Source organism: Pseudophryne corroboree, chromosome 1, assembly GCF_028390025.1.
Source record: "Pseudophryne corroboree isolate aPseCor3 chromosome 1, aPseCor3.hap2, whole genome shotgun sequence".
Classification (NCBI taxonomy): domain Eukaryota; kingdom Metazoa; phylum Chordata; class Amphibia; order Anura; family Myobatrachidae; genus Pseudophryne; species Pseudophryne corroboree.
The window spans coordinates 1182382110-1182395418 of NC_086444.1; the positions used below are offsets into that span (position 1 = coordinate 1182382110).

General features: G+C 45.9%; 1 protein-coding gene across 5 annotated transcripts in view; it reads right to left on the reverse strand.

Annotated features, from left to right (window-relative positions):
* Positions 1-13309, reverse strand: part of DYSF (dysferlin) — a 515016-nt gene that overhangs the window by 121134 nt on the left and 380573 nt on the right. For all 5 annotated transcript variants that reach the window (XM_063925289.1, XM_063925290.1, XM_063925288.1 and 2 more), the window contains one exon: positions 9223-9296. In XM_063925289.1, the coding sequence (XP_063781359.1) occupies positions 9223-9296 (74 nt within the window). The remainder of the gene's footprint in view (positions 1-9222; positions 9297-13309) is intronic.

The window sequence follows — 13309 nt, forward strand, 5'->3', positions numbered from 1 at the left end:
TTTTACATTTGTCATCTCCGCGCTCTCCTTGCGTCGTAGCAAAAGCAGGAAAACACAAAACACTAATAAATATGTAACGATTTAATATACATGAAATCTGCAGTTGAAGCGTCTGATTATGAGCTGGAAAATGGATGAAGAGGAAATGTGCAACCTGCAATTAACCCGTGTTTCAGCTTAACAGACATGCAGGAAAGGGGGGATATTAAGACAGACGAGTGAACTACAAAAGTGGGAAGGAGAAAAAGGTAACATTGACTGAAAGTAATACTCACTTGGCAATGATGGGTATGCACTGTTATAAACAGTTTGGGCCAAATGTGAAGAGGGGGTCATTCCGAGTTGTTCGCTCGGTAAATTTCTTCGCATCGCAGCGATTTTCCGCTTAGTGCGCATGCGCAATGTTCGCACTGCGACTGCGCCAAGTAAATTTGCTATGCAGTTAGGTATTTTACTCACGGCTTTTTCTTCGTTCAGGCGATCGGAGTGTGATTGACAGGAAGTGGGTGTTTCTGGGCGGAAACAGGCCGTTATGGGTGTGTGGGAAAAAACGCTACCGTTTCTGGGAAAAACGCGGGAGTGGCTGGAGAAACGGAGGAGTGTCTGGGCGAACGCTGGGTGTGTTTGTGACGTCAAACCAGGAACGACAAGCACTGAACTGATCGCAGATGCCGTGTAAGTCTCGAGCTACTCAGAAACTGCACAGAGATGTCTTTTCGCAATATTGCGAATCTTTCGTTCGCAATTTTACTATGCTAAGATTCACTCCCAGTAGGCGGCGGCTTAGCGTGTGCAAAGCTGCTAAAAGCAGCTTGCGAGCGAACAACTCGGAATGACCACCAGAGTGAGAGTTTTAGAACGTGAGAGATTTGGTAAGGTTTTTCAGGTTTTTTTTTTAAGTGGCAATCATTTACACTGCAAAACCAGGTTGAGCTTGCTATGTAAACGATTGCCACTTTAAAAAAAAAAACCTGCAAAACCTTACCAAATCTCTCACTTTTTGAAACTCTCACTCTATTACATTTGGCCCAATATCTTAATATAGAAAAACAAATGTCCTGACTGACTTGTCAACGCCCATCCCAAACCACTGGACCTAGTAACATGAAATTCGGGGAGTATATTTCTTCCATGACATAAGCACCCTCTAAGGGGGTGAAAAGGGGTAAAATCTATGTACACGGATTCCTTAATAGCTCATAGGCCCGATGAGATATCGACTTGGTTTTGGCTTACAGAGGTTTCCCACACAAAAATCTAAAACTTAATTGAGGATTGTGCCCTAATCTTCCCCTAAAGGGGAAAATCTGAATTGCCCCTTTTTAGCTCTGAACACCAGCTCATCTGTCAGCTAGTGCCTGCTACTGAGTCTCTGGCTGTGACCTGGCGCTCCGCTTCCCCGCTGTCACTTGGGCCCTCATTCCGAGTTGATCGCTCGCTAGCAGTTTTTAGCAGCCGTGCAAACGCATAGTCGCCGCCCACGGGGGAGTGTATTTTCGCTTTGCAGGAGTGTGAACGCCTGTGCGGCAGAGCGGCTGCAAACACATTTTGTGCAAAAAAAGACCAGCCCTGTAGTTACTTATTCTGTGCGATGATTGCTGCGACGAGTGACACGGTAATGACGTCAGATACCCGCCCAGCAAACGCCCGGCCACGCCTGCGTTTTTCCAAACACTCCCAGAAAACGGTCAGTTGACACCCAGAAACTCAATCTCCTTGCGTCCGCCAGTGCGACTGAAAGCGTCGCTAGAACCTGTGCAAAACAACGATGCTCTTTGTACCCATACGCAGCGCAGATTTGCAATTTTTTTAAATGATCGCTACGCAGCGATCAACGGCAGCTAGCGATCAACTCGGAATGAGGGACTTTGTACGCACATGGCTGCGCAGCTGCGATTCTCCAGGCTATGGACTCGCTAATCATCGCAAGTGATGCTACCGCCCAGAAAAGGTCATGGACGCCAACCAGAGTCATCGCAAAGTCGTCAGCACCCGCGTACACATACGCAGCGTCAACGCAATAGCCAGGAACACAGACTACCCGAGTGAGTCTATGGACACGCAGACTGGCCGCAGCAGTAGCGACGCTGGTGCCATGTTTCTCTACATATGTGATTGCAGCTGACGGCAGATACAAACCCTGAAAATAGCCGTGACACGTCTGCGTTTTTGCCGCCACTCCCCCAAACAGTCCTTTCCGGCCAATCACTCTACGGTAAAACTCTTACTGCGCACAGGCATCGCGCAAGTGCCTTGGTGGATGTGCAGTGCGATCGCGCCACATCTGCAGTCTGCCGATAATCGCTCATATGTGTGAACATCGCCATTGCGTGATTTAGGCCCTGTGCCGCCCCTATCTAGTGTCTCTGAGTATCTCATGTCTCATTCTGGTTACAGTAACACAGTGCTACATCTCCTCTCCTGTATTATACCCTGCCTCCAGGCGGGATTGCTGACTGCAAGGGCTGGTCGGTGAGAGCTGCTACTTACACATCTGTAAAATGTGCCCTATACACAGACATGCTTCATGTAATGGCTGGTGTCAGGATTCTGACGTCGGTATCCTGACCGCGGGGATCCCGACAGGTGGTAAATTGACTGCCTCCCCATGTCATAACCAAACAGAATCAGCCCTGTGCTATTATCTCATAATATGCCAGTACCTAAATGAATGCAGAGCTTCTCGTGTACACTGCTAGCCACATACACTGACTGTTATTACAACATATGTCACCAAAACCGTACAACGATTTATGTTTTTTTTCTTCAAAATGAAGACAGTACACAGTAAACACACACTGTGCACCTTCACAGAGGTTACTGCCTCCTCCATACCTACTGGTGGGAACCTTTACATACTTCCTTCATTTACACTTTTTAGAAAGTTCCTATCTCTACATATATAAAGGTGTATCAATCGGCATATTCTTGCCCCTATCCCCTCCACCATGGATACAGGTGTATGACTCAGCAAGTATCTGTCTCCCCACATACACAGATCTATCACTCAGCAAGTATCTGTCTCCCCATATACACAGGTGTATCACTCAGCAAGTATCTGTCTCCCCACATACACAGGTGTATCACTCAGCAAGTATCTGTCTCCCCACATCACTCAGCAAGTATTTGTCTCCCCACATACACAGGTGTATCACTCAGCAAGTATCTGTCTCCCCACATACACAGGTGTATCACTCACCAAGTATCTGTCTCCACACATACACAGGTGTATCACTCAGCAATTATCTGTCTCCCCACATACACAGGTGTATCACTCAGCAAGTATCTGTCTCCCCACATACACAGGTGTATCACTCACCAAGTATCTGTCTCCACACATACACAGGTGTATCACTCAGCAAGTATCTGTCTCCCCACATAGACAGGTGTATCACTCAGAAAGTATCTGTCTCCCCACATACACAGGTGTATCACTCAGCAAGTATCTGTCTCCCCACATACACAGGTGTATCACTCACCAAGTATCTGTCTCCACACATACACAGGTGTATCACTCAGCAAGTATCTGTCTCCTCACATACACAGGTGTATCACTCAGCAAGTATCTGTCTCCCCACATACACAGGTGTATCACTGAGCAAGTATCTGTCTCCCCACATACACAGGTGTATCACTCACCAAGTATCTGTCTCCACACATACACAGGTGTATCACTCAGCAAGTATCTGTCTCCCCACATACACAGGTGTATCACTCAGCAAGTATCTGTCTCCCCACATCACTCAGCAAGTATCTGGCTCCCCACATACACAGGTGTATCACTCAGCAAGTATCTGTCTCCACATATACACAGGTGTATCACTCAGCAAGTATCTGTCTCCACACATACACAGGTGTATCACTCAGCAAGTATCTGTCTCCCCACATACACAGGTGTATCACTCAGCAAGTATCTGTCTCCCCACATCACTCAGCAAGTATCTGGCTCCCCACATACACAGGTGTATTACTCAGCAAGTATCTGTCTCCACATATACACAGGTGTATCACTCAGCAAGTATCTGTCTCCCCACATGCACAGGTGTATCACTCAGCAAGTATCTGTCTCCCCACAAACACAGGTGTATCACTCAGCAAGTATCTGTCTCCCCACATACACAGGTGTATCACTCAGCAAGTATCTGTCTCCCCACAAACACAGGTGTATCACTCAGCAAGTATCTGTCTCCCCACATAGACAGGTGTATCACTCAGCAAGTATCTGTCTCCACACATACACAGGTGTATCACTCACCAAGTATTTGTCTCCACACATACACAGGTGTATCACTCAGCAAGTATCTGTCTCCCCACATACACAGGTGTATCACTCAGCAAGTATCTGTCTCCCCACATCACTCAGCAAGTATCTGGCTCCCCACATACACAGGTGTATCACTCAGCAAGTATCTGTCTCCACATATACACAGGTGTATCACTCAGCAAGTATCTGTCTCCCCACAAACACAGGTGTATCACTCAGCAAGTATCTGTCTCCCCACATAGACAGGTGTATCACTCAGCAAGTATCTGTCTCCACACATACACAAGTGTATCACTCAGCAAGTATCTGTCTCCCCACATACACGGGTGTATCACTCAGCAAGTATCTGTCTCCCCACATCACTCAGCAAGTATCTGTCTCCCCACATACACAGGTGTATCACTCACCAAGTATCTGTCTCCACACATACACAGGTGTATCACTCAGCAAGTATCTGTCTCCCCACATACACAGGTGTATCACTCAGCAAGTATCTGTCTCCCCACATACACAGGTGTATCACTCACCAAGTATCTGTCTCCACACATACACAGGTGTATCACTCAGCAAGTATCTGTCTCCCCACATACACAGGTGTATCACTCAGCAAGTATCTGTCTCCCCACATCACTCAGCAAGTATCTGGCTCCCCACATACACAGGTGTATTACTCAGCAAGTATCTGTCTCCACATATACACAGGTGTATCACTCAGCAAGTATCTGTCTCCCCACATGCACAGGTGTATCACTCAGCAAGTATCTGTCTCCCCACAAACACAGGTGTATCACTCAGCAAGTATCTGTCTCCCCACATAGACAGGTGTATCACTCAGCAAGTATCTGTCTCCACACATACACATGTGTATCACTCAGCAAGTATCTGTCTCCCCACATACACAGGTGTATCACTCAGCAAGTATCTGTCTCCCCACATACACAGGTGTATCACTGAGCAAGTATCTGTCTCCCCACATACACAGGTGTATCACTCACCAAGTATCTGTCTCCACACATACACAGGTGTATCACTCAGCAAGTATCTGTCTCCCCACATACACAGGTGTATCACTCACCAAGTATCTGTCTCCACACATACACAGGTGTATCACTCAGCAAGTATCTGTCTCCCCACATACACGGGTGTATCACTCAGCAAGTATCTGTCTCCCCACATCACTCAGCAAGTATCTGGCTCCCCACATACACAGGTGTATCACTCAGCAAGTATCTGTCTCCACATATACACAGGTGTATCACTCAGCAAGTATCTGTATCCCCACATACACAGGTGTATCACTCAGCAAGTATCTGTCTCCCCACAAACACAGGTGTATCACTCAGCAAGTATCTGTCTCCCCACATAGACAGGTGTATCACTCAGCAAGTATCTGTCTCCACACATACACAGGTGTATCACTCAGCAAGTATCTGTCTCCCCACATACACGGGTGTATCACTCAGCAAGTATCTGTCTCCCCACATCACTCAGCAAGTATATGTCTCCCCACATACACAGGTGTATCACTCAGCAAGTATCTGTCTACCCACATACACAGGTGTATCACTCAGCAAGTTTCTGTCTCCCCACATACACAGGTGTATCACTCAGCAAGTATCTGTCTCTACACATATACAGGTGTATCACTCAGCAAGTACCTGTCTCCCCAGATACACAGGTGTATCACCCAGCAAGTACCTGTCGCTACACATATACAGGTGTATTACTCAGCAAGTACCTGTCTCCCCATATGCACAGGTGTATCACTCAGCAAGTACCTGTCTCCACACAAATACAGGTATATCACTCAGGGAGTTCCTGTCCATATATATATATATATATATATATATATATATATATATATATATAGAGCGAAAGAGAGAGCGAGCAATATATATATATATATATATATATATATATACATACATACATACATATTGTACACAGAGTTTCGGTTATTTCTTAGAAAGGTTACTAAACACTGGATATGAGCTACTGTACTGACGTGCAGCTTTGGTTATCCCAGCAGGAATTTTCCTTATTACAGCTGTGCAGCCAGGTTGGATAACCATGTACTTTATCCTGCATTATTATTATCATCTAGGAATACAGCTTTCTAACTGTTTTCAGTGACAGAGCAATGCGGGATATTTGGGACAGAAATATGGTTCACAGCTACATATGCTGTATACCTGTTTTGCAATATCACAACTCGTTGTTGGAGTTCAATTCATTTTGCACCATCGCACAAGGTGGTTACCCTAGCGGAGATATCCCATTGTGATAACTGTGGCTACATCTGTATGTCTAAGCTTCTTACAAATATACGTCATTCTTTGTACCCGTACAATGCAATTTTGTTTTGCAGGGCCATTGCTACCTGCAGACTTCAGTTGTGGCCCGAGTACTGGACCATTACTTACTAATAGGTAAAGCACAATGAGATGATATTTAGTATACCATACATTTATCTACCCTAAACGCCTTTGTAAATAACTGTAAAAGTGAATACACAGCAAGCATTTAAGAAGAGGTGTTTCCCTCTCTACTGAGCAGACGTGTGAGGAGAGAGGTTGCAGAGAGGGCACTCCGAACCCTCGCTACACGTCACACATTTCCTGGCAGTCCTCACAGCCGGGCCACACTGGGCATTCCGTACCTGACCACAGAAACCAGGCAGCCGGAAAGGAGTAACCACTGGTAAGTAGTTGCCTACACATGGAATTTGCAAAGCTCTATGTGAATGTAAAGGAATGGTGTAAAGTGGTAAAGGGATCATTGTGAGGTCCACGGATTAGGAACATCACCCACAGAATAAACGTTGCAGCTTTATACTGCGCCGGGGAACATGCAGCCAGGAAAGTGCAAATAACCTGAACTCTGGTTGCTCTCAGGCCAAAGGTTACATTTATAGCAATGGTGGTTTTGCTGGTTGGTGTGTGCAAGATTTCCATAAATTCAGTCAGGGAATGTTGTAAGGCATGATGGAGGGAGAATCTGCTGAATCAGTATTTATCCTGACTCTAGAACACCTAATAAGCTTCTCCTTTTCTGATATCCCACTGCAGAGTGCTGACATAGGCGGTAATTCACACCTGATCGCTAGGGTGCGTTTATTGCATCCCTGCGATCAGGTAGTTGCTGCCTACAGGGGGAGAGGGAAATCGCTGTGCAGGGGTGCGATCGCATGTGCAGGAGATCTGCACAAACAGCAGTTTACTCACCCGCTGCGTTGATCGGGGCCGGAGCTGACGTTACGAATCCTCCCACAAAACGCCTGGTCCCTCCTGCGTTTTTCTGCACACTGCCTAAAATTGGTTAGTTGTCACCCACAAATGCCCTCTCCCTTTCAATCTTCTTGCGATCGCCAGTGCGATCGAATTTTTTGCACCATCCCGTTGCTGCCCGGTGCTCCCCGTCGCTGCAGACTGTCGCGCCTGCGCACTGTGGTGCACACGCATGGGCAGTTCAGACCTGATCACCTGCTGTGCGAAAACGCATAGCAGGGATCAGTTTGAATTAGACCCATAGTGCAGTACATGCCAGTTGTTCAGTGGAAGGGAGACAATGAGTCTGGTGATCTGAGACTAGTAGCAGAATATCAGACTAGTAGCAGAATATCAGAGAGACTAGTAGCAGAATATCAGACTAGTAGCAGAATATCAGAGAGACTAGTAGCAGAATATCAGAGAGACTAGTAGCAGAATATCAGACTAGTAGCAGAATATCAGAGAGACTAGTAGCAGAATATCAGACTAGTAGCAGAATATCAGAGAGACTAGTAGCAGAATATCAGAGAGACTAGTAGCAGAATATCAGAGAGACTAGTAGCAGAATATCAGAGAGACTAGTAGCAGAATATCAGAGAGACTAGTAGCAGAATATCAGAGAGACTAGTAGCAGAATATCAGACTAGTAGCAGAATATCAGAGAGACTAGTAGCAGAATATCAGACTAGTAGCAGAATATCAGAGAGACTAGTAGCAGAATATCAGAGAGACTAGTAGCAGAATATCAGAGAGACTAGTAGCAGAATATCAGAGAGACTAGTAGCAGAATATCAGACTAGTAGCAGAATATCAGAGAGACTAGTAGCAGAATATCAGACTAGTAGCAGAATATCAGAGAGACTAGTAGCAGAATATCAGACTAGTAGCAGAATATCAGAGAGACTAGTAGCAGAATATCAGACTAGTAGCAGAATACCAGAGAGACTAGTAGCAGAATATCAGAGACTAGCAGCAGAATATTCCAGGCCGCTGGCCCAGTCACAGTGGGCGCTATGGCAACTGCTCCTGGGTATTTTGCACAAAATCGGATCAGACTTTCAGCATTTGCTGCTCTGCTTAACTGAACTTAATGCTGCAAATGTACCCAAGAACCGCTGCTGTGGGCCTCATTTGCTAAGCGCAATAGTTGTCCTTTTAGTCTTTGAGAAATTAACTAGTTAGATAATGCTTACAAAACAAAGGTCTCTCTTATTCGTTTCCTAAACTTGTCTTTCCCCAAAAGCATTCTTCCTAAGAGTGCAGCCCTGCTCTTCATTCTCATATACGAACCACGGGGGCCACCAAATGTTATTACTTAGATACCAGAGTGAACGTTCCCCCATTTTTTAAATAATGGAATGCACAGGCCACGTGGATTTAAGAAACTAACACACACTCCTCAATGGGACGAGGAAATCCATTCCTAACTTTTATTTGATGATAGTGAACGGAAAAAAACAAAGATCGGAGAACAATGAGACAGTGTTTTCGCCATGCGTCATCCAACATTTATTGCAAACAGCGCGCCTTGATTTTTGGCCATTCTCTGGGACTTTGCGATTGCCATGTTTATAAATAACAATTCCGTTCCGTTCCCCTTAATCCGATTTACAAGAAGCGATAAACAGAGCAGCTTTTAGCTCCTAACCATTGTTAGGATAACAGAGGCGGTGACATTTCCAGCCTTACCTGACTCAGTATCAGCGGTTCCTTGTCATCAATATCAATGAGAACTTCATCTCGCGGCGTCATACTGACATTATCTGGAGGGGACATGACAAGCGCAGACACGTTATTACTCTCTACACGTATGTGCTGTCATCTGACCACACAGCGGACAAACTCACTGTCAGAGATTAATAAGAGGAGGCTAAACAGATGTTTCACAATGGTATCCCATGCTGGCACTTGTAGTTCATTAACAGATGGAGAACCTTTTGTTGCCTACATCTAGTGTAAAGGGAAATAATATTATTTGAATACTTGTTATTGATAAAGACACGCACCCGTTGGATTGATGGTCATTGTTTATTAAACCAAGCAAATGTTTCCCTATATTGTACTTAAAAAACGGCCACTAGTGGCGCAGTTCCATTCTGCAGACTAAATTTTATTTGGGATCCGGTCTCTAGGTCGACAGTGTCTAGGTCGACCACTATTGGTCGACAGTAACTAGGTCGACAGGGTTTCTAGGTCGACAGGGTCTCTGGGTCGACAGGTCAAAATGTCGACATGAGTTTTTCACTACTTTTTTCTTTTTTGAACCTTTTCATACTTAACGATCCACGTGGACTACGATTGGAATGGTAGTCTGTGTCAAGCGAAGCGGTAGTGGAGCGAGGCACCTTGCCCGAAACACAGCGAGCCATGTGAGGGGACACGGTGCACTAATTGGGGTTCCTGGTCACTCTACGAAGAAAACGACACCAAAAAAACATAAAAAACATAAAAAAACTCATGTCGACCTTTTGACCTGTCGACCTAGACCATGTCGACCTAAAGACCCTGTCGACCTAGTTACTGTCGACCAATAGTGGTCGACCTACATACTGTCGACCTAGTTACTATCTACCTTCCATACCACACCCATTTTATTTTGGTTGATCTGTTTTGGAAGCTACCACTCATTTGTATGTAGCACTACACTTATAAATTGATCTTGCCTAGCACTCCGACATATCTGCAATATATGTCGGTATCGTCTGTGCTGCAGGGCCCGACCTGATATGTCTGTAAAAGATGTCATTCACAGACATATTAAGTGTACACACCCACCAATGCACTACTGATTTAGGGGACCATTTATCATTGAATGTTTGTGGCTTAATCCCTGAAAATACATCCTGGGACGTCAAAAGCTTTAACTGCTTGGTGCCCTGTCCTCTCCAAGTGCCTACACCCCAATGTCTTCCCTGTGGATCCCTATGGACCCTGAGGAAGAAGTTAAGTATCCGCTGAATGTATCAAAGAGGGACCGCAACAAAATCTCTGATACCTGCTACGATCTCTCCATTCCCACCGACAGCCGCATCCCCCACAGAAACCTGTGATATTGTCAGATTTCCCATATCCCATAATGCAAAGCATTCTGGAGATTGGCCTCCCACAGCTATCCATTGTAGCCTACATATCCCGGATGTAGATTGTAAGCTCGCAAGAGCAGGGCCTTTCCTTTTCTTACTTACACTATCTTATACTCCATACTCCCATTGATGGCAACTAACCCCTGGTTTTCTATACCTGTCCTATTTTGTCTTGTACTGTTTTCTTGTTTGCTCATTTGATTATATACTGTGCAATGGACGCTGCGGAAACCTTGTGGCGCCATATAAATAAAGGATAATAATAATGTAGTTCCGGAGGGTCCCCCCAGAACCCTCCGCCGGAAATGACCACTGTGCATATGCGGTCAGGTGGAGAGCTGGGTAGAGAATTGTTAGGCTTTCCAAAATACATTCGTTTTAGGGAGTGTTTGAAGCGTTGGAGACTGGTGGAAGTCTGATATGAGAGAGTGTGTGGAGCCGCTGGAGACAGGAGGTAATGGATGGGCAGGTGAAGCAATGGCCATTTGCAGAGCAGACATGGCAGGATGGGTGTGGTTGCATATGCATGAGTGGGGGGCTCAGAATGAGGAGTCTGTATAGCAGGTAGGGAGCCAGTGTAGTTACTGGAGGAGGGGCAGGCAGAGTAAGGTGTGAAGGAAGGAGGTGGAACAGCAGTTCTGCTGAGGATGGACTGTAGTCAGGGGACAGGGTGAGGAGGAGGCTGTAGTAGAAGAGGCTGCAGATGTGAGGAACAGATAAGCAGGAAGGGAGAAGCAATAGGCAGGATGACCAGGGTAAAGGGCATTAGAGGATAAGAGTACATGAGAGAAGGGGGCAGAGAATGGACGTCTGTGGGACGCAATCCATGTGGAGACCAGCAGGTGAACCGGAACTGCAGCATACTGCCTGCAAATCTTGTTTATAACCATGTGCTACTGTAACTACAGATGTGTCCTCACATATCTAGCCTCAATACGCCCTGTAGTGCAGGATGCCCGGTGTGTGTGAGCTGCCAGTTCCTGTACAACCCTGCTGATGGCGGGCGTCTTTTTTTGCCAAAAAAATAGATTTCTATTTCAGCTATTGATATTTTGAACGGGGTGTTCATTTATTTATAGTACGTTGCTTTGTTCTTTCTATGGGGTACAAATATACGGTAACTCGCAGAATCCAATAAGCAATAGCCTACCACCAGTCAGTAAACGTTAGATTATGTAAGCAAGGGTCTGATTGGTTACTCTGGGCACAAACAGAGCTGTATCCTTCTCAAAATCATGAAATAAACCACATGGGGAAATACTTATAGAACTTTGCACACTATATTAAAATATATATATATATCTGGCTGAGCGTTTACATAAAGGAATGATGGAGAAAATCTGCTGCCAATATGAGAATGTTACAACGCCAGGCTGGCGATATACTGATAACAGTGGGATAACAACTTTGCTGCACTGAAGTAGGTTTTACACGTGTTATATAGAAGTTTCCACTAATTGTTTTATTATGTGAAGCAGATGTGATTTATAGTATTGCACGCTGTAACACGTGCCTGTGCCCAGTATCGCATGGCAAAGTAACTGCTCTGAGCCGCCAGTGATCAGAGAACACAGGAGGAGAAAATCGGTCATTCTGCATGCACTAAGGGCCGGATCCCGTTGTGGACGCTGTAAGCACTGCAGCAGAAATGTATACATGTGGTAATACAGGAGGCATCGGGTGGAAATAGATGCCCCTGCGTGTGTGTGTGATCCGCCGTTACATCCGCACATCATGGAGGACCATCGCCAGCTGAGTAACCTTCAGGAGCGATGTGCGTTATGTGATGTCACACACCTACTGCATAGTGACATCATACATCCCTTGCTGAGTGAGGTCCGGCAGGAGTGATGTGTATTATGTGATGTCACACAGCCACTGCATAGTGACATCATACATCCCTTGCTGAGTGAGGTCCGGCAGGAGTGATGTGCGTTATGTGATGTCACACACCTACTGCATAGTGACATCATACATCCCTTGCTGAGTGAGGTCCGGCAGGAGTGATGTGTATTATGTGATGTCACACAGCCACTGCATAGTGACATCATACATCCCTTGCGGAGTGAGGTCCGGCAGGAGTGATGTGCGTTATGTGATGTCACACACCTACTGCATAGTGACATCATACATCCCTTGCTGAGTGAGGTGCGGCAGGAGTGATGTGCATTCTGTGATGTCACACACCTACTGCATAGTGACATCATTCATCCCTTGCTGAGTGAGGTGCGGCAGGAGTGATGTGCATTCTGTGATGTCACACACCTACTGCATAGTGACGTCATACATCCCTTGCTGAGTGAGGTCCGGCAGGAGTGATGTGTATTATGTGATGTCACACACCTTGATGTGCATTATGTGATGTCACACACCTACTGCATAGTGACATCATTCATCCCTTGCTGAGTGAGGTGCGGCAGGAGTGATGTGCATTCTGTGATGTCACACACCTACTGCATAGTGACGTCATACATCCCTTGCTGAGTGAGGTCCGGCAGGAGCGATGTGCGTTATGTGATGTCACACACCTACTGCATAGTGACATCATACATCCCTTGCTGAGTGAGGTCCGGCAGGAGTGATGTGTACTATGTGATGTCACACACCTACTGCATAGTGACATCATACATCCCTTGCTGAGTGAGGTCCGGCAGGAGCGATGTGCGTTATGTGAGGTCACACAGCCACTGCAT